General features: G+C 38.0%; 1 protein-coding gene across 1 annotated transcript in view; it reads right to left on the bottom strand.

Moving 5' to 3' along the window:
- Window positions 1-22,804, bottom strand: part of WDPCP (WD repeat containing planar cell polarity effector) — a 478,431-nt gene that overhangs the window by 268,455 nt on the left and 187,172 nt on the right. The window contains exon 10 of the mRNA XM_003262443.4: window positions 18,247-18,856. Coding sequence (XP_003262491.2) covers window positions 18,247-18,856 — 610 coding nt within the window. The remainder of the gene's footprint in view (window positions 1-18,246; window positions 18,857-22,804) is intronic.

The raw sequence follows: 22,804 nt of genomic DNA on the forward strand, positions 1-22,804 counted from the left end.
AGAATAAAGTTGAAGGACTAACAGTACCTGATTTCAAGACTTACTGTAAAGCCACAGGAATCAAGTCAGAATGGTACTTGCTTAACTATAGACATTTAATTCACTAAAAGACAATACAGTTATTGATAGGTCAAAGTAATTCAATGGGAGAAAGAATACTCTTTCTGACAATTGGTGCTGGAACAATAAATATTCATATTAAAAATTAATCTCAACCCATACCTCATACCATATGCAAAAAATTAACTTGAAATAGACCATAAACCTAAAGGTAAGAGCTAAACCCACAAAACTTCTATAAGAAAATCCTTGTGACCCTGCGTTAAACAGTTTTCTTAGGACGTGAAAAGCAAAAGCCATAAAACAAAGAACATTATGAACTGAGTTTCATTAAAATTAAAAACTTCTGCTACTTTATACACAATGGTAAAATAATAAAAGGGTAAACTACAGGCTGAAAGAAAATATTCACAATACAAGTATCTTACAAAGGCCTTGTATTCATAAAATATACATAAAAAACCTCTTACAACTCAAGAATAAGTAAACAAAAAATCCAATTAAATTTGGGCAAAAGATTTGAAGACATACTTCATCAGACAAGATATACAACAAATAAGCACATGAAAAGATGCTCAATTCCAACAGTCACCAGAGAAATGCAAATCAATACCACGACACACTTACTAGAATGGCTAAAATTAAAATGACCATTAATTTCAAGTGTTAGAACTTGGAGCAACTAGAGTTCCCATAAATTGCTGATATGCTAAATGACACAATCATTTTAGAAAACAGTTTATTCTAAAGTTAAACAAACACTTAGCATATGGCCCATCCATTTTAAACTTGTAGGTTTTTGACAAGAGAAATGAAAATATATGTTCATACAAAGACTTGTAGATGAAAGTACATAGCATTTTTAATCTGTTAGTGAAAACCTGGAAACAAACCAAATGTCTATCAATATGTGAAAGGATTAAAAAACTGTGGCACAGAAATACAAAAAAAACCCTCAGAGGATATTAGGAACACCTCTATGCACTCAAGCTAGAAAACCTAGAAGATATGAATACATTTCTGGGAACGTACACCCTGTCAAGATTGAATCAGGAAGAAACTGAATCCCCGAACAGACCAATAACAAGTTCCAAAACTGAATCACTAATAAAAAGCCTACCACCAGAAAAAGCTTAGGACCAGACAATTCACAGCCAAATTCTACCACGTGTATAAAGAAGAGCTGGTACCATTCCTACTGAAACTATTCCAAAAAAATGAGAAGGAAGGACTCCCCAACTCATTCTATGAGGCCAGCATCATCCTGATAGAAAAATCTGGCAGAGAGACAACAAAAAAAGGAAACTTATGGCCAATATCCTTGATAAACATAGATGTAAAAATTCTCAACAAATACTAGCAAACGAAATCCAGCAGCACATCAAAATGAAAATCTACCACAAATAAGTAGGTTTTATCCCTAGATGTAAGGTTAGGTCAACATACGCAAATCACTAAATGTGATTCATCACATAAACAGAATGAAAAACAAAAACCACATGATCGTCTCGATAGACACAGAAAACGTTTTCAATAAAATCCGACATCGCTTCATGTTAAAAAACAACTTCAACAAACTAGGCATTGAAGGAATATACGTCAAAATAATAGAGTAATCTATGACAAATCCACAGCCAACATCATACTGAATGGGCAAAAGCTGGAAAACTGGAATAAGACAACGATGCCCTCTCTCACCATTCCTGTTCAATATAGAACTGGAAGTCCTAGCCAGAGCAATCAGGCAAGAGAAAGAAATAAAATACATCCAAATAGAAGACAGGAAGTCAAACTATCTCTGTTTGTAGAAAACATGATTCTATACCTGGAAACCTCATAGTCTCTGCCCAAAAGCTCCTAGATCTGAGAAACAATTTCAGCAAAGTTTCACAATACAAAACTAAAGTATACAAATCAGTAATATTTTCATACACCAACGACATCCAAGCTGAGAGCCACATAAGCAACACAGTCCCATTCACAAAAGCCACAAGAAGAATAAAACACCTGGGAATACTGCTAACAGAGAGGTAAAAGATCTCTACAACAGGAATTACAAAACATGGCTCAAAGAAATCAGAGATGACACAAACAAATGGAAAAACATTCCAAGTTCATGGATAGGTAGAATCAGTATCATTAAAATGGCTTTAATGCCCAAAGCAATTTACAGATCCAATGCTATTCCTATCAAACCACCAATGACATTCTTCACAGAATTAGAAAAAAAATAAACTAATTTGAGATCCGTTCCAAGATGGCTGAATAGGAACAGCTCCGGTCTGCCACTCCCGGTGTGACTGACACGGAAGACGGGTGATTTCTGCATTTCCAACTGAGCCTCGGCTGGTGATACCCAGGCAAACAGTGTCTGGAGTGGACCTCCAGCAAACTCCAACAGCCCTGCAGCTGAGGGACCTGACTGTTAGAAGGAAAACTAACAGAAAGGAATAGAACCAACATCAACAAAAAGGGCATCTACACCAAAACGCCATCTGTAGGTCACCAACATCAAAGACCGAAGGTAGATAAAACCACAAAGATGAGGAGAAACCAGAAAAGAAAAGCTGAAAATTCTAAAAACCAGAGCGCCTCTTCTCCTCCAAAGCATCGCAGCTCCTCGCCAGCAATGGAACAAAGCTGGACAGAGAATGACTTCGACGAGTTGACAGAAGTAGGCTTCAGAAGGTTGATAATAACAAACTTCTCCAAGCTAAAGAAGCATGTTCAAATCCATCGCGAGGAAGCTAAAAACCTTGAAAAAAGTTAGACGAATGGCTAACTAGAATAAACAGTGTAGAGAAGAACTTAAATGACCTGATGGAGCTAAAAACCAGGGCACGAGAACGTCGTGATGCATGCACAGGCTTCAATAGCCAATTCGATCAAGTGGAAGAAAGGGTATCAGTGATTGAAGATCAAATTAATGAAATAAAACGAGAAGACAAAGTTGGACAAAAAAGAGTAAAAAGAAACAAATAAAGCCTCCACGAAATATGGGACTATGCGAAAAGACCAAATCTAGGTTTGATACGTGTACCTAAAAGTGATGGGGAGAATGGAACCAAATTGGAAAACACTCTTCAGGATATTATCAAGGAGAACTTCCCCAACCTAGCAAGACAGGCCAACATTCAAGTTCAAGAAATACAGAACACACCACAAAGATACTCCTCAAGAAGAGCAACCCCAAGACACATAATTGTCAGATTCACCAAGGTCGAAATGAAGAAAAAAATGTCAAGGGAAGCCAGAAAGAAAGGTAGGGTTACCCACAAAGGGAAGCCCATCAGACTACCAGCGGATCTCCCTGCAGAAACATTACAAGCCAGAAGAGGGTGAGGGCCAATATTCAACATTCTTAAAGAAAAGAATTTTCAACCCAGAATTTCATATCCAGCCAAATTAAGCTTCATAAGTGAAGGAGAAATAAAATACCTTATACACAAGCAAATGCTGAGAGACTGTCACCACCAGGCCTGCCCTACAAGAACTCCTGAGGAAGCACTAAACAAGGAAAGGAAAAACTAGTACCAGCCACTGCAAAAACATGCCAAATTCTAAAGACCATCGAGGCTAGGAAGAAACTGCATCAACTAACGAGCAAAATAACCAGCTAACATCATAATGACAGGATCAAATTCACACATAACAATATTAACCTTAAATGTAAATGGGCTAAATGCCCCAATTAAAAGACACAAACTGACAAATTGGATAAAGAGTCAAGACCCATCAGTGTGCTATATTCAGGAGACCCATCTCACGTGCAGAGACACACATAGGCTCAAAATAAAGGGATGGAAGAAGATCTACCAAGCAAATAGAAAGCAAAAAAAAGCAGGGGTTGCAATCCTAGTCTCTGATAAAATAGACTTCAAACCAACAAAGATCAAAAGAGACAAAGAAGACCATTACATAATGGTAAAGGGATCAATTCAACAAGAAGAGCTAACTATCCTAAATATATATGCACCCAATACAGGAGCACCCAGATTCATAAAGCAAGTCCTTAGTGACCTACAAAGAGACTTAGACTCCCACACAATAATAATGGGAGACTTTAACACCCCACTGTCAACATTAGACAGATCAACAAGACAGAAAGTTAACAAGGATACCCAGGAATTGAACTCAGCTCTGCACCAAGCAGACCTAATAGACATCTACAGAATTCTCCACCCCAAATCAAGAGAATATACATTCTTCACAGCACCACATTGCACTTATTCTAAAATTGACCACATAATTGGAAGTAAAGCAATCCTCAGCAAATGTAAAAGAACAGAAATCACAACAAACTGTCTCTCAGACCACAGTGCAATCAAATTACAACTCAGGATTAAGAAACTCACTCAAAACTGCACAACTATATGGAAACTGAACAACCTGCTCCTGAATGACTACTGGGTACATAACGAAAGCAGAAATAAAGATGTTCTTTGAAACCAACAAGAACAAAGACACAATGTACCAAAATCTCTGGGACACATTTAAAGCAGTGTGTAGAGGGAAATTTATAGCACTAAATGCCCTCAAGAGAAAGCAGCAAAGATCTAAAATTGACACCCTAACATCACAATTAAAAGAATAGAGAAGCAAGAGCAAACAAATTCAAAAGCTAGCAGAAGGCAAGAAATAACTAAGATCAGAGCAAAACTGAAAGAGATGGAGACACAAAAAAACCTTTCAAAAAATCAATGAATCCAGGGGCTGGTTTTTCGAAAAGATCAACAAAACTGATAGACCCCTAGCAAGACTAATAAAGAAGAGACAACAATCAAATAGACGCAACACAAAATGATAAAGGGGATATCACCACCGTTCCCACAGAAATACCATCAGAGAATACTATAAACACCTCTATGCAAATAAACTAGAAAATCTAGAAGAAATGGATAAATTCCTGGACATATACACTCTCCCAAGACTAAACCAGGAAGAAGTTGAATCTCTGAATAAACCAATAACAGGCTCTGAAATTGAGGCAATAATTAATAGCCTACCAACCAAAAAACGTCCAGGACGAGATGGATTCACAGCCGAATTCTACCAGAGGTACAAAGAGGAGCTGGTACCATTCCTTCTGATACTATTCCAATCAATGGAAAAAGAGGGAATCCTCCCTAACTCATTTTATGAGGCCAGCATCATCCTGATACAAAAGCCTGGCAGAGACACAGGAAAAAAAGAGAATTTTACACCAATGTCCCTGATGAACATCGATGCAAAAATCCTCAATAAAACACTGGCAAACCGAATCCAGCAGCACATCAAAAAGCTTATCCACCAAGATCAAGTTGGTTTCATCCCTGGGATGCAAGGATGGTTAAACATATGCAAATCAATAAACATAATCCATCACATAAACAGAAGCAACGACAAAAACCACATGATTATCTCAATAGGTGCAGAAAAAGCCTTCATCAAAATTCAACAGCCCTTCATGATAAAAACTCTCAATAAACTAGGTATTGATGGAATATATCCCCAAACAATAAGAGCTATTTATGACAAATCCACAGCCAATATCATACTGAATGGGCAAAAACAGGGAGCATTCCCTTTGAAAACTGGCAGGAGACAAGGATGCCCTCTCTCACCACTCTTATTCAACATATTGGAAGTTCTGGCTAGGGCAATCAGGCATGAGAAAGAAATAAAGGGAATTCAATTAGGAAAAGAGGAAGTCAAATTGTCCCCGTTTGCAGATGACATGATTGTATATTTAGAAAACCCCATCATCTCAGCTCAAAATCTCCTTAAGCTGATAAGCAACGTCAGCAAAGTCTCAGGATACAAGATCAATGTGCAAAAATCACAAGCATTCCTATACACCAATAATAGAGAGCCAAATCAGGAGTGACCTCCCATTCAAAATTGCTACAAAGAGAAGAAAATACCTAGGAATCAAACTTAGAAGGGACGTGAAGGACCTCTTCAAGGAGAATTACAAACCACTGCTCAAGGAAATAAAAGAAGACACAAACAAATGGAAGAACATTCCATGCTCATGGACAGGAAGAATCAATATTGTGAAAATGGCCATACTGCCCAAGGTAATTTATAGATTCAATGCCATCCCCATCAAGCTACCAATGACTTTCTTCACAGATTTGGAAAAAAACTACTTTAAAGTTCATATGGAACCAAAAAAGAGCTTGCATTGCCAAGGCAATCCTAAGCAAAAAGAACAAAGCTGGAGGCATCATGCTACCTGACTTCAAACTATACTACAAGGCTACACTAACCAAAACAGCATGGTACTGGTACCAAAACAGAGATATAGATCAATGGAACAGAACAGAGGCCTCAGAAACAACACCACACATCTACAACCATCTGATCTTTGACAAACCTGCAAAAACAAGCAATGGGGAAAGGATTCCCTATTTCATAAATGAGCTGGGAAAACTGGCTAGCCATATGTAGAAAGCTGACACTGGATCCCTTCCTTACACCTTATACAAAAGTATATTCAAGATGGATTAAAGATTTAAATGTTAGGCCTAAAACCATAAAACCCCTAGAAGAAAACCTAGGCAATACCATTCAGGACATAGGCGTGGGCAAGGACTTCATGACTAAAACACCAAAAGCAATGGCAACAAAAGCCAAAATAGACAAATGTGATCTAATTAAACTAAAGAGCTTCTGCACAGCAAAAGAAACTACAGGCAACCTACAGAATGGGAGAGAATTTTTGCAGGCAACCTACAGAATGGGAGAGAATTTTTGCAATCTACCCATCTGACAAAGGGCTAATATCCAGAATCTACAAAGAACTCGAATAGATTTACAAGAAAAAAACAAACAACCCCATCAAAAAGTGGGCAAAGGATATGAAGACACTTTTCAAAAGCAGACCTCTATGCAGCCAATAAACACATGAAAAAATGCTCATCATCACTGGTCATCAGAGAAATGCAAATCAAAACCACAATGAGCTACCACCTCACACTAGTTAGAATGGTGATCATTAAAAAGTCAGGAAAACAACAGATGCTGGGGAGGATGTGGAGAAATAGGAACACTTTTACACTGTTGGTGGGGGTGTAAACTGGTTCAACCATTGTGTAAGACAGTGTGGTGATTCCTCAAGGATCTAGAACCAGAAATACCACTTGACCCAGCAATCCCATTATTGGGTATATACCCAAAGGATTATAAATCATGCTACTATAAAGACACATGCACACGTATGTTTATTGTGGCACTATTCACAATAGCAAAGATTTGGAACCAACCCAAATGTCCATCAATGATAGACTGAATTAAGAAAATGTGGCACATATACACCATGGAATACCATGCAGCCATAAAAAAGGATGAGTTCATGTCCTTTTCAAGGACATGGATGAAGCTGGAAACGATCATTCTCAGCAAACTATCGCAAAGACAGAAAACCAAACCCCACATGTTCTCACTCATAGGTGGGAATTGAACAATGAGAACACTTGGATACAGGGCAGGGAACATCCCACACCGGGGCGTGTTGGGGGGTGGGGGGCTGGGGGAGGGATAGCATTAGGAGAAATACCTAATGTAAATGACTAGCTGATCAGCAAACCAACATGTCACATGTATACCTATTTATCAAACCTGCACGTTGTACACATGTACCCTAGAACTTAAAATATAAAAATAAATAAATAAAATAAAAAAGAGAAAAAAAAAGAAAAACTAATTTAAAATTCATATGGAACCAAAAAAAGAGCCTGAATAGCTAACGTGATCCTAAACAAAAAAAAATAAAGCTGGAGGCATCACAACATACCCAACTTCAAACTATACCACAATGCTACAGTGACCAAAACAGCATGGTACTGGTACAAAAACAGACACAGAGACCAATGAAACAGAATAGAGAGCCCAGAAATAATGCTATACACCTACGACCATATGATCTTTGACAAAGTCAACAAAAACAAGCGGGGAAAAGACTTCTTATTCAATATATTGTGCTGGGATAACTGGCTAGCCATATACAGAAGATTGAAACTGGACCCCACCTTTACACCATATACAAAAATCAATTCAAGATGGATTAAAGACTTAAGTGTAAAACCTAAAACTATGAAAACCCTGCAAGGTAACCTAGGAAATACCATTTGGGCACAGGCCCCGGCAAAGATTTCATGACAAAGGCGCCAAAAACAATTGCAACGAAACCAAACATTGACAAATGAGACTAAAGAGCTTCTGCACAGCAAAAGAAACAATCAACAGAGTAAACAGACAACCTACAGAATGGGAGAAGATATTTGCAAATTATGCATCTGACAAAGGTTTAGTATCCAGCATCTTAAGGAACTTATACAAATGAATAACCAAAACACAAACAACCCCATTAACAAGTGGGCAAAGAACATAGACATTTCAAAAGGAGACATACATGCAGCCTACAACCATATGAAAAAATGCTCAACATCACTAATTATCAGAGAAATTCAAATCAAAACCACAATGAGATACCATCTCATACCAGTCAGAATGGCTATTATTAATAAGCTAAAAAAAAAAAAAAAAACAGATGCTGGGGAGGGTGCAGAGAAAAGAGGACGCTTATACACTGTTAGTGGGAATGTAAATTAGCTCAGACATTGTGGAAAGCAGTTTGGGCATTTCTCAAAGAACTTGAAACAGAATTGCCATTCAACCCAACAATCTCATTACTGGGTATATACTCAAAGAAATATAAATTGTTCTACTATAAAGACACATGCACACGTATGTTTGTCACAGCATTATTCACAATAGCAAAGACTTGGAATCAAACCAAATACCCATCAACGGTAGACTGGATAAAGAAAATGTGGTACATATACACTATGGAATACTACATAGCCATAAAAAAGAATGAGATGATATGCTTTGCAGCAAGATGGATGCAGCTGGAGGCCATTATCCTAAATGAAATAACACAGGAATAGAAAAGCAAATACCACATTTCTCACTTATACAGGAGAGCTAAACATTGAGTACTTACAGACACTAAGAAGGGAACAATAGACAACAGGGCCTAGTTGAGGGTGAAGGGTGGGAGGATGGTAAGGATCGAAAAACTGCCTATCGAATACTGTATTTATTACCTGGGTGATGAAATAATCTGTACACCAAACCCCCAAGACACGCAATGTACCTATAAAAGAAACCTGCACATGTACCTCTGAACCTAAAATAAAAGTTAAAAAAATTGTGGTGTATTGACATAATGACCTACTGTTCAGTAATGTAACAAAAAAATACAGAAATACATACTAACATCGAAGATTCTCACAGAATAATGCCGAGCGAAAGTACCAAGACACAAGAGTACCTACTACATGATCCCATTTCTATGAAATTCTAGAAAAGGCAAATCGAATCTATTTTTTTACCTAAAAAATGTTTTTTATAGATTTAGGGATACAAGTGTACTTGTGTTACATAGATACATTGCATTGATGAAGTCTGGGCTTTTACCGTACCTATCACCCAAATAGTGAACATTGTACTCAATAGGCAGGATTTCATCCCTCACCCCTCTCCCACCCTCTCACCTTTTGGAGTCTCCAGTGTCTATTATGCCACTCTGTATGTCCATGTGTACCCACTGTTTAGCTCCCACCTATAAATGAGAATGTGCAGTTTTTGACTTTGTTTTACAGCCATTTCACTTAGGATAATGGCCTCTAGCTCCATGCATGTTGCTGCAAAGGACATGAGCAAATATAATCTATTATAATGGAAAGCATATCAATGCTCATCAGCTTCTGGAGAGGTGGGAATTAACTGAAAAGGGCCTTGAGAGAATTTTTTGGGATGATGGAAATGTTCTATATTATGATTGTGGTGGTAATCATCAGGGTATATACATTTGTCAAAACTCATTGAACTGTACTTTTTTTTTTTTTTTTTTGAGAAGGAGTTTTGCTCTTGCTGCCCAGGCTGGAGTGCAATGGCGCGATTTTGGCTCACTGCATCCTCTGCCTCCTGGGTTCAAACGGTTCTCCTGTCTCAGCCTTCTGAATAGCTGGGATTACAGGCATGTGCCACCATACCCACGTAATTTTTTTGTATTTTTAGTAGAGACAGGTTTCACCATGTTGGTCTGGTCTCAAACACCTGACCTCAGGTGATCCGCCCACCTCGGCCTCCTAAAGTGCTGGGATTACAGGTATGAGCCACCGTGCCTGGCCTTAACTGTACATTTTAAATGTGTGTATTTTATTTAGGTAAATTATACCTCAATAAACTGCATTTTAAAATTCATCATCACTCTAGTTTGAAGAAAGTAGAATGCTGTCTAGAATAAAAATTCATTTTAAATGATATGAGATCCAATTTTAAGATGGCTAGGCATCTAACAAAGTGTCTAGCATTTTCAGCAATAAATTACCTAATACCACTTGGGTAAAGTATAATGTTAAAATAACTCTTTGAAAATAACTCTTGAGGAAAATTGCTTTGTACCAAATTTCTAAGAGAAAAATCATGCTGTATGTTTTTTAGAAAGAGAGACAGACAGACATACACACACATACACACGTTGCCTGTGATTTTAAAAATTCTATGAGAGTGAAGATGTTAGCTTTAATTACCTCTTTTTTAACATCATCACTTGAACATTTAACCTTTTCCTAACTTTGCACACTCTACGAGGGCACTGTGGGGACACTTTAGGCAAAGGGAATACTATCATCACCAACATGGAAGGAGTGAGTGTGAGAGCACACACCAGGGCTGGGAAGCTACACTAGTGAAACTCAGCTGGGGAGATAAAGACCAAGTGGCAGGAAAGGGCTTATCAACCACTGAAGTATTTCTTTTTTTTTTTTTTTTTAACTTTTATTTTAGGTTTGGGGATACATGTGAAGGTTTGTTACGTAGGTAAACTCGTATCACAGAGGCTTGTTGAACAGATTATTTCATCACCCAGGTATTAAGTTCAGTACCCAATAGTTACCTTTTCTGCTTCTCTCCCTCCTCCCAAACTCCACCCTCAAGTAGACCCCAGTGTTTGCTGTTCATTTGTTTGTGTTCATGAGTTGTTAGCATTTAGCTCCCACTTATAAGTAAGAACATGCAGTATTTGGTTTTCATTCCTGCGTTTGTTTGCTAAGGTATAATACCCCCAGCTCCATCCATGTTCCCACAAAAGACATGAAGTATTTCAAGCTGGAGAATCCATGACCAAATCTGTACTGTTAGAAAGATCACTAGGATAGCACTCAGGGGATTAACTGCGGAGTAAGATGACAAGACTGGAAGGCAGAAGAATATAGATACAGGACCTCTGCTTGATCATGGTAAAACAGAGAAGGTCTACATTAAAGCAATGACATTGAGGCTGAATTAAATGAAATGTTTTGACTGTATTTAGAAGGACGAATCGATAGGATTTGGTCACTAATTGGATGTGGCATTAGGAGTGAGGGAGGATTCTAGAACGACTTTTGACTTGGACGTTCCATCTGAATAATTGTACCGTTCACCAAAAAGAAGAATACAAGAGGAAAAGCAGGGATGGAGAGAAAAAAGATGAAAACTCATTATGTCTGCACACAATGAGTCTAAGGCACACATGTACATCCAAGAGAAGGTATTCAGCAAGCCAGATGAATATGTGGATGTGGAGTCAGGAATGGTCTGGGCTGGAGTCAGAGATCAGATAACAAAACTGAAAATAAAGTCTAAACCTGCACAAAATGAGGGCTAAAAATGGAACCCTGGATGGCCTCAACATTTTCATGAGTAGGCAGAACAAGAGCATAAAAAAGTGATAGAAACTTGCATTTGGGATCATAGAAGGCTGTTTGATGAGGGTTCTGTGATAGTAGAAGTGGTCAGCAACCATCAAATGCTGAAAAGTCATCAAACAACATAAGAGAAATGTATTTATCAAGTAGGAAGTCACTGGTGACTTTTCTAAGAGCAGTTCCAAGACACCGCGGAAGATACAGCCAGAGCAGTGTTCTGAGGAGTGAGAAGTGAAGAAGCAGAGAAAAGGCAATGTTCGGTATTATTTCAATGAGTTTGGCTATGAAAAAAAGGTGAATATTAGATCAGTAACAGAGGGGAAACCATTTTAAGGAAAAGTTTCGTTAGTCTGTTTTTATGGTGTAGCTTGGGCCTGTTTATCTGCTGCTGTTCCAAGATAGATGGGGCCGGGGAGGGTGACAAAGTAAAGGTGTCAAAGGGAATGTTATGGGATCCACAGAGAAAATAGTAGTGGCACTAGTCTTGGACAAGAGGAAGGGATCCTTTTTCACTGAACTGAGAGGGAAAGATTCATGTGCATATTGATAAGTGGTTGAGTGGGGGCGTGGTAAGAAGCAAATAAACTTAATGAACTGACAAAAGGTGAGATGCTCTGTTGAGAGGAATAGGGAGCTGATAATGTGAGTTTAAGGAGAACAGTGAAGGTTGGAAAAGGTACTGGTGAGAATGGAAAAGCTTTAATATCTTAGTAGTATAATTAGGGCCTCCACTTTTTAAAATTAATCTCACTCTATATATGAAGAAATGTTATAATTATTGCCACATAAAGAGATTCTGAATACATATTGCTTTCTATAAAACAACATTTCTTGGCTTCCATGTAATGATACTTCTAATTACCTCCTAAGGAAGACATAATCTTTGAATTCTTCTAATAACAAGAATGATGGACTTTTAATGCCCAACACATTTATGTGATCATTGTAAGGATTAAGAAATGGAAGCTCTAGCCTTGGAGCAATGTTCCTTCAACATTACATTAACTGACCTAATCTAAGAGTCTAACTCCAAAAATCTTAGCATATTGGCATTAGGCACTGTCACGTTTACATATGAAAGCATTCTATTTTAAACTACGATCCATGATCTATCTTTACAATTTTAAATTGTAAGCTACACCTTTCATGTCAAATTTTCCAAAGGCTTGCATAACAAGCATCTGAAAAAAAAATCTCATAAATGCTCCCTAGTGGGAAAACTGCACATGCAACTACCTGTTTATATATGCAGTAACTTGAATTATACATGAAAACTCCACATGGATGCCCAGAATCAGCACTGACAAATTCAAGAAGTATATTAATTTTTTTGGATGTATTTAGTAGCAGATCATAAGAAAAATCTGTTCTTTATACTGGGTTTTCTTTAAAAAATCTGCTAGTTGGAATCTTCTATTTCAAGGAATCTACTCTTCCCAGGAAAAATAATTTGTAATAAATATTAATCTTATACATTAAAAATGGGAAACAAAACTTTAAAAAATCCTTGGAAATTCCACATTTAGATCTTTTAAAGAGCCTATAAGACTGTACAATTTCCCTATTCTATAAAACTTAAGAGTCATATTGAAAGTAAAATTTAAATGATAAATGTCAGTTGCAAAAGTTATCACCTTTTCATTTGAATGCTTGACTTCTATTGGATAATTCTCTTCCAAGAGACCTTCTTGGGAAAAAGAGGTGACAGCCAACTCATTGCCTAATTGATTTAGGAACACTGCCCAGGGAGACAGTCCAATTAAGTTTACAAGCTGGCAATTAGCAGGAAGCCCTCTAAATCCCTACACTGAGAGCCTGTTTACTTTAGTAAGAAGGCAAATGTGCTAGAGATAGGAAGAGAAAGCTGTGCTTTTTGCAAAGCTGTTGTGAGTAGGCCCACAAGGGAGGGCTGAAGAAAAGCTAGGTGTACATGGGCAGAAAGCCTTCTGTTTGACAGGTAACTGGGTAATTTAGATGGTGAAAGGAGAGATTGAGAGAGAGAAAGAAGGGTGGGGGGCGGGAAGAGAGAGAGTGTGTGAGAGAGAGCATGAGTGCATGCATGTGTGTGTGTTTTAACAGACACGCAAAACATCAAACATCCACTTTAATTAGTGTTGTGTATGGAGACATACAACTGTTAAACATGTAGTTAGGCAAAGTATAACTGGATTATCTCATAATAAATGAGACTCCAAACATTTTTTTCTTGAACAATATTAACATTATGAATAGATTTAGCTGCATTTTTATTATGTGAAAAGAACATAAGTCTCACATTGTATGCATTATATCTTTCAGGTAAATCAAATCATGTTCACTAGATTTATTTCATGTATTCAACTTCAGAGACAAGCAGCTCCATGAAAAAAAACAAATTAAATTGAAAGCTATTTAACAAACACTACAATGTCTTTAAAAACCTAACTTTGTATCACAGAGCCAAATTCCATAAAGGGTTTTAAAATGTATTTACCTTTCTATGTTTTCAAGTAGCCATAATGTACATTAATTAAAATTTATTTTTTACATCTAAGTGAAGTTCTCTCAAGAATGTTAAATTGTAGAAATCTACCTAAAGTATATCATATATTTCAGGGCACAGCTGGTAATGCAAAGCTACAATAGGCAAGTGAATCATCATAATAAAATTTTATTTTAAAGTCTCTTGGTTGATACATAAAAATCAACTGGAAATGGATTAAAGACTTAAATATAAAACCCAAAAGTATAGAAATCCTGGAAGACAGCTAGGCAATACTATCCTGGACAACAGGCAAAGAGTTCATGACAAGGACGCCAAAAGCAATTACAACAAAAGAAACTATGCATAGAGTAAACAGACAACCTACAGAATGGGAGAAAATATTTGTAAACTGTGTCTGACAAACGTCTAATATCCAGCATCTATAAGGAACTTAAACAAACTTACAAGAGAAAAACAAACAAACCCATTAAAAAGTAGGCAAAGCCAAAGTAATTTACAGATTCAATGCTATTGCCATAAAACTACCATTGACATTCTTCACAGAATTAGAAAAAATTACTTTAAATTTCATATGGAACCAAAAAGGAACCCATACAGCCAAGACAATCCTAAGCAAAAAGAACACGCTGGAGGCATCACACTACCTGACTTCAAACTATACTAAAGTCTACAGTAACCATAACAGCATGGTACTGGTACCAAAACAAATATATAGACCAATAGAACAGAAAGAAGAGACACCTCAGAAATAACACCACACATCTACAACTATCTGATCTTCAACAAACCTGACACAAAAACAAGCAATGGGGAGAGGATCCCCTATTTAATAAATGGTGCTGCAAAAACTGGCTAGCTATATGCAGAAAACTGAAACTGACCCCTTCCTTACACCTTACACAAAAATTAACTCAAAATGGATAAAGGACTTAAATGTAAAACCCAAAATCATAAAAACCCGAGAAGAAAACCTAGGTAATACCATTCAGGACACAGGCATGAGCAAAGACTTCATGACGAAAAACCAAAAGCAATTGCAACAAAAGCCAAAACTGACAAATGGGATCTAATTAAATTAAAGAGCCTCTGCACAGCCAAAGAAACTATCATCAGAGTGAACAGGCAACCTACAGAATGGGAGAAAATTTTTGCAATCTACCCATCTGACAAAGGTCTAATAAATATACAGAATCTATAAGGAACTTAAACAAATTTATAAGAACAAAACAAACAACCCCATCAAAAAGTGGGCAAAGGATACGAACAGACACTTCTCAGAAGAAGACATTTATGCAGCCAACAAACATGAACAAAAGCTCATCATCACTGATCATTAGAGAAATGCAAATCAAAACCACAATGAGATACATCTCACATCAGTTCAGAATGGTGATTATTTAGAAAGTCAAGAGGCCAGGTGTGGTGGCTCACACTTGTAATCTCAGCACTTTGGGAAGCTGAGGCAGGCAGATCACTTTAGGTTAGGATTTGAGACCAGCTCAAGACCACTTGAGGCTGGTTTGAGACCAGCCTGGGCAACATGGTGAAACCCTGTCTCTACTAAAAATATAAAAATTAGCCAGGCGTGGTGGCACATGCCTGTAATCCCAGCTACTCAGGGGGCTGAGGCAGGAGAATCACTTGAACCCAGGAGGTGGAGGTTGCCGTGAGCTGAGATCACACCACTGCACTCCAGCCTGGGTGACAGAGGGAGACTCTGTCTCAAAAATAAAAAAAGTCAAGAAACAATAGATTCTGGTGAGGCTGTGGAGAAATAGGAACACTTTTACACTGCTGGGCATGTAAATTAGTTCAACCATTGTGGAAGACGGTGTGGTGATTCCTCAAGGATCTAGAACCAGAAATACCATGTTACCCAGCAATCCCATTACTGAGTATATACCCAAAGGAATATAAATCATTCTACTATAAAGACACATGCACACATATGTTTATTACACAACTATTTATGATAGCAAAGACATGGAACCAACCAAATGCCCATCAATAATAGACTGAATAAAGAAAATGTGGAATATACACCATGGAATACTATGCAGCCATAAAAAAGATGAGATCATGTCCTTTGCTGGGACATGGATGAAGCTGGAAGCCATCATCCTCAGCAAACTAACACAGGAAAAGAAAACCAAACATCACATTTTCTCATTCATAAGTGAGAGTTGAACAATGAGAATACATGGACACAGGGAGGGGAACAACACACACAAGGGCCTGTTGGGGGTGGGGGGCAAGGAGAGGGAGAGCATTAGGACAAATACCTAATGCACACAGGGCTTAAAACCTAGATAACAGGTTGATAGGTGTAGCAAACCACCACAGCACATGTATACCTACGTAACAAACTTGCATGTTCTGCACATGTATCCTGGAACTTAAAGTAAAATAAAAATAAAAATGGCAAAGGACATGAACAGACACTTCTCAAAAGAAGACATACATGCAGCCAAGAAGCATATGAAAAAAAGCTCAGTATCACTGATTATTAGAGAAATGCAAACTAAAACCACAATGAGATACCATCACACACCAGTCAGAATGGCTATTTTTTTTTTTGAGACGGAGTCTTGCTCTGTCACCCAGGCTGGAGTGCAGTGGCACGATCTCGGCTCACTGCAAGCTCTGCCTCCCGGGTCCACACAGAATGGCTATTATTAAAAAGTAAAAAAATAACAGATACTGGCAAGGTTGTGGAAAAAAGGGAATGCTTATGCACTGTGAGGGGGGAGTGTAAATTAGTTCAATCATTGTGGAAAGCAATACAGCAATTCCTCAAAGAGCTAAAAGCAGAACTACTATTTGACCTAGGAATCCCATTATTGGGTATATATCCAGAGGAATATATATCATTCTGCCATAAAGATACATGCACACAAATGTTTGTTGCAGCACCATTCACAATAGTAAAGACATAGAATCAACCTAAATGCCCGTCAATCACAGATTGGATAAAGAAAATGTGGTACACTGTGGAATACTATGCAGCCATTAAAAAGAACGAGGTAATGTCTTTTGCAGGAACTTGGACGGGGCTGAATGCCATTATCCTTAGCAAATTAATGCAGAAACAGAAAACCAAATACCGCGTGTTCTCACTTATAAGTGGGAGCTAAATGACAAGAACTTATGAACACAAAGAAGAAAAAAACAGACACTGGGGTCTACTTGAGGGAGGAGGATATGAGGAGGGCGAGAAGCAGAAAAGATAACTATTGGGTACTGGGCTTAATACCTGTGTGATGAAATAATATGTACAATAAACCCCCATGACACGTTTACCTATATAACAAATCTGCATGTGTACCCACAAACCTACATAAAAGTTAAAAAAAAATTCTCTTGGTTGAAATGGGCTACATTAATATATAATTTTATAGCTATTAACTTATCAACATCTATAAAAATATCTATCCTTTTGAATATTTTTATCCAAAAGAGAAACTAAAACAAAGTTATACAGGTATCTTCAGCAAATTCTAACTAAATATCTGCTTTCTTTTAAAACACTTGCTTCACACAATTCCAGTCTGGGAAGCAACAGACACCAATAATCTGAAATAATTTTTATAAAAAAGTTATTCCATTCCTACAACACAGAATTTTTCAATGGACAAAGTAAGTCCTTTTCAAATATTCACATGTCCATTTCTTAAGGAATTATTTAGTAGTGTAGTTTATTTTAGAGCGTATCAAATGTAAAAGGGCTTTTGAAGCATCATGATTGCCAATTAGTGCAATTTCCAAATTATTCAATATCTAGTGTTCTTTTGGCAGTTAGAAAGTCATCCACAAAAGGAAACTATATGGATATTTGCAAGGCAAACATATTTATGGGATGATAAATAGAAAAATCTACATTCTAAGAATAGTTTTATTGCCTTAATTATGTCACTATCATAAACATTTTAATTTACTTACTCATCACTTTCCTTGACTTACCTAGTTTAAACAACAGCACACCCAAAGGTCCTCTTTCAAACCTCAGGAAGAGGAGATCATAGATATCACTACCTTCACCCTTCTGAGAAACAACCTGAGGAGCTATCCATTGTATTTGAACAAGACTGCTGGAGGCATCAAATAATTTATTGAATTGCAGAGTCTCCCTGGGTAAGCGGTCTTCAGCCAATAGTTGGATGTTAATAGGGGATAGAGCCATATCAAAAATTTGCAACTCCCCTTGGTTGCTGCCAACTAGCAGAATGGCACCACTTGGGTGGCAGCTTATTAACGAAGGCAAAAGTTCAGTCTGTGTTAAGAGAGTCACTCTACGGTGAGTTTCATAAAGAATTAGCGAAGAATCTTCACAGCCCAGAATCAGTTTGTCTTCAGTAACATTCCTGCAGCAGCTGATGGCCTTTGACTTTAGTGGTATTCTGGTGACTGACACACACTGGATTTTATTCCGAATGCATTCATAGATGCAGCTGTCAGCCATGGGCTCTTTGTCTACACTTATGGAGTGCTCCACTGTGAACACCTGATAAGGCTGTTTGGTGCCAAAGCGAACATCCAGTGGGTCCCATTCTGTGCGGACAGAACTCAGAACCTGTTAAGAAATATATCAAGTACATTCAGATAAACTTTGGTTTTTCTTCAACTTCACACCTAGGCCTGCATATTTATTCAGAAACCTATTAAAGAACATCAATTACTATATTAAACACCAGCAACATATAAGTATATAAAGTATATATAGCACATCTATCTCATACAGCACATATATAAATATATATAGTGACACAGTGAGATCCTGTCTTAAAAAAATAAAAAATATACATATAGCACAGCTGCAAGAATTAAACTATAAGATTTTAACTTTAACAATTTGTTTTGGAAGGCCTGTAAATCACTTTAAATATGTCCCACAGTACATAAAAACTAAGAAAGTCAGCTTTTAGTAATATAATATGGCTAGCAGAATATCTTAAAAAGTTAAAAAGAATGAATAAGAACTTACCAACACAAAGTTGGACTTTAAATAATTAGTTAATCTCCTTCAACCTACCACCCTTGTCAATTCTGCAATTATTGGTAAATTGTTTATAAGAAATATATTTCTAATTAGTAGGGCTGGTTAGACAAAGGAAAAAACTTTAGAACCCTGTTAACAATCTTGTGGAAATATTTTACTATCGGAAAGGATATAAAGGAATTCTGAGTAGACAAGTGACCAATAGAAAGAAATAATGTAATGTACTAGTTTTAAAATAAACATTAAAAAATTAAGACCTAGTATATATAGTTGGTCCTTGAACAACATGAGTTTGAACTGTAGGGTCCACTTATAGGTGGATGTTTTTCAACCAAATGCAAATAGAAAATACAGTATTCCCAGTATGTGGGAAATCTATGTAAACAGAGGGCTGACTTTTCATATACTTGAGTTCCACAAGGCTAAGTATATGCAGATTTTGGTATACTCTGTGTGTGTGTGCGTGTGTGTGTGTGTGTGTGTGTGTGTGTGTGTTGGTGGGGGTGGTCCTGGAACCAATCATCCACATATATCGAGGGACAACTGCAATATGATTTGTCAATCCTGGTGGAGTAAAATTTTAAAAGCATCTTTGGTGTAGAAAGGAAAGGCTATCTACCAACCTGGAACACAATGCAGAAGAACATCAAATAAAACAACAGGCCATCCACTTTATTCATATGTAAATGACGGGAGTCCAAGAACCAGGAGAGTGGTGTTAAAGAAGGTCAGACCCGGAAATATTAAAAAACATGTATCTACACGTTAAAATGTTATAGAACTGTACATCCCCCAGAAAAGGTGCATGTAAAATCTGATGAAATCCATCTAAGGTCTGCACCTGAGTTAACAGTATAGTAACAAGGTCATTTTCCTGTATTTGACAGTGTATTGCAGTAATGTAAGATGTCACTGGGGAAACTGGGGGAAAGTACAGAAAGAGCATTTACTTACTGTTTAGCAATTTCATGTGAGTCAAACTATTTCAAGATTAAAAGTCATTTTTTAAAAAAGCACATAGAGCTGTGTGGCAGAGTGCTGGATTGGGGAGGATTGGGGAGTTCATGTGACTTAAAAAAAATCCATCCTACACCTTATCACCAAATTAATCTTCCTAAACTAAATGCTTTTGCCTTTACTCCACTCTTCAAACCGTTGACTAATATGTTAAATTTTTATTCCTTTGCCTGGAACATAAACTACCATAGGATCCATATCCAACTCCTTCCCTCCCTCACACTCTTTTTGCTGCAGTCATTTTCTTTTTTGTCCAATAAATATTTGAATATGAGCCACGTGCCAGGCACTGGTTCTGGGGGCCAGGGATACGACAGTGCATAAAATCTTCTCGATCAGGGGCATACACTTGTAAAGGAGAAAAAGTAATATATTTCCCTCCTATCACAAGGTTCGTAGCTGACCCCCCTATAACAAAAGACAGATTAATAAGAGAAAAGCTTAACAATTTTATGTAACCAAAGTTTTATGCAACACAGGTGCCTTCAGAAATGAAGACCCAAAGAACCAGGGAAAACTGTTTATTTTCTGCTTAGGTTTGATAAAGAATGGATAGTCATGTAGAAGTATGAGTGGACAAAAAGCAGATATGACCTAATGTACTGAGGGGAACTTAGCAAGTCCTATTTGTTCAGATTTTTCTCTGTGTCTCTGTGTACTCATTCCTTTCCTCCATGTATAGGGCAGACACTTGTCACATGAGGGTCTTATGATCTACTTTTAGGTCAGAGAATTCTTTTCATGGCTTCAGGGGAGAAAGGTGGAAGGATGTCAGAGAAAGAGAATGACAAAGACAAAGGGACCTTTCTGCTTCTGTGGTTTTCTCAATTTCCTTTAGCTTTAAACATTCAGTATGCCAAAAATGCTGTATTTGGGGGTAGCACTTTCCACACACCATCACACCCTAATAGCAAAAACAAAGGCAAGAATAATAAAAGCATATAGATATCCTAAACACTATGAAGTAAAATAAAGCAAAGTACAGGGAATAGGAAGTGGCTGGAGTGGGGCTCGGGGTGTGATACAGAGAGATCAAGACAGACCTCTCTGATAAAGGTAACCTGAAAGAGGCGTGAGCCATGCAGCCATGTGGGAAAGGAGAGCTTCAAGCAGAGGAAACAAGCCCTGAGGTGGAATCTCTATTGGCCAGATCAAGGAGACTAATATAGCTAGAGAAGGGGAAGCAAGGAAGAAAGTCATGGGAAATGGGAATTGAGGCACAGGGAGGATATTGTGTGATAGCTTGTAGGCCACTAGGGACTTAGACTTTTTCTCTAAATCAGATGAGAAGCTGTAAGTTTTGAACAAAGGAGGGACATGATCTGCTTTGCAAATTCCAGTATTATCTCCTACAGTCTCCCCTCCGGGACTCCTACTCCAAGTTCAAACTAAAACCTGCCCCATATTTTCCCTGCTCTATAACTTCATTCATGCCTTTTGCCTGAAATCCACAATCTTCACCTACACACTCTGTTTGTCCTACCAACCATACTTAACTAACCGTACTTACATATATGCTACACCAAAAGTATCCTCGTTTCTTGGATTCCTTCTAGCTGGATGGCATCTTTAAAAAAATAATGTCTTATATATTTTACACTTTTTTGTACCTGTGTAGCAGCTAGCCAAAAACTGTGCTGGTAGGAAGTTTCTTAAACTATGAATTAAAAGAAAATTGTAACGCTGGTTGAAATATCATACTTCCAGAAAGCTTAAAGATTTATAAAGGAAGCCTTAGGACAGATGATTGAGAGGCCAGGTGATGTCAAGTAGAGCCTGTACTCACAAAGGGGCAGCCTAAAAGAAGGGGCCCAAACAGATGGCAGTCTTGGACTTGAACAAGTTATGTTCATGATCCAGAAAAAAGGATCCCAGGCCTCCTTGTTTCCAAAGTTTGTGAGGCGCTCTCTAATAGGCTCTGTAGTTTCACCAAGAAAACAGGGTAAAAAGTGGAGGTGGATGGGAGGCAGATCTAGAGTGCACCTCCAGACAGAGCAGTATGTGGAGGCTCGCACTGTGACTTTTAGCCCAGATAGATTGCAAGAACAAACCAGCAGTCCTGAGAAGAGCCACAGACTCTCTGAAGGAAGCAGACTGCTCCTGCAGGACCCAGGAGACACCCCAAATACTGTGAGTGCCCCAACTGCGCAAGTGGGAAAGGGAGAGCCTCATCTCCTGAACACACCCCCAGAATGGAGAAACTGAAGGTCTGTTTGCAGGAGAGGTTTCTGACCTTAACTGGAGGTGAGTCAATTTAGAGGGTGGAGCAAAATACAGGGGTAGTGGAAGCAGCAGAAAGGCCCTGGGAGCTCACTATGTCCCCAAGCAGGCCATTCCTACCTGGTACCATAGGGATCCATTGAGGGGGTGGCCAGAGGAAAGACGGGTAAAACTCCATAGGGAGAAGGAAATCTCTAGCTGAACTGTATAACAATTTGAACGGGACAAGAAGCTTCCTGGACATCTGGGATGCAAACTCCACAGGCAAGGGGAGAAGCAAGCCCT

Source organism: Nomascus leucogenys, chromosome 14 (genome assembly GCF_006542625.1).
Source record: "Nomascus leucogenys isolate Asia chromosome 14, Asia_NLE_v1, whole genome shotgun sequence".
Classification (NCBI taxonomy): domain Eukaryota; kingdom Metazoa; phylum Chordata; class Mammalia; order Primates; family Hylobatidae; genus Nomascus; species Nomascus leucogenys.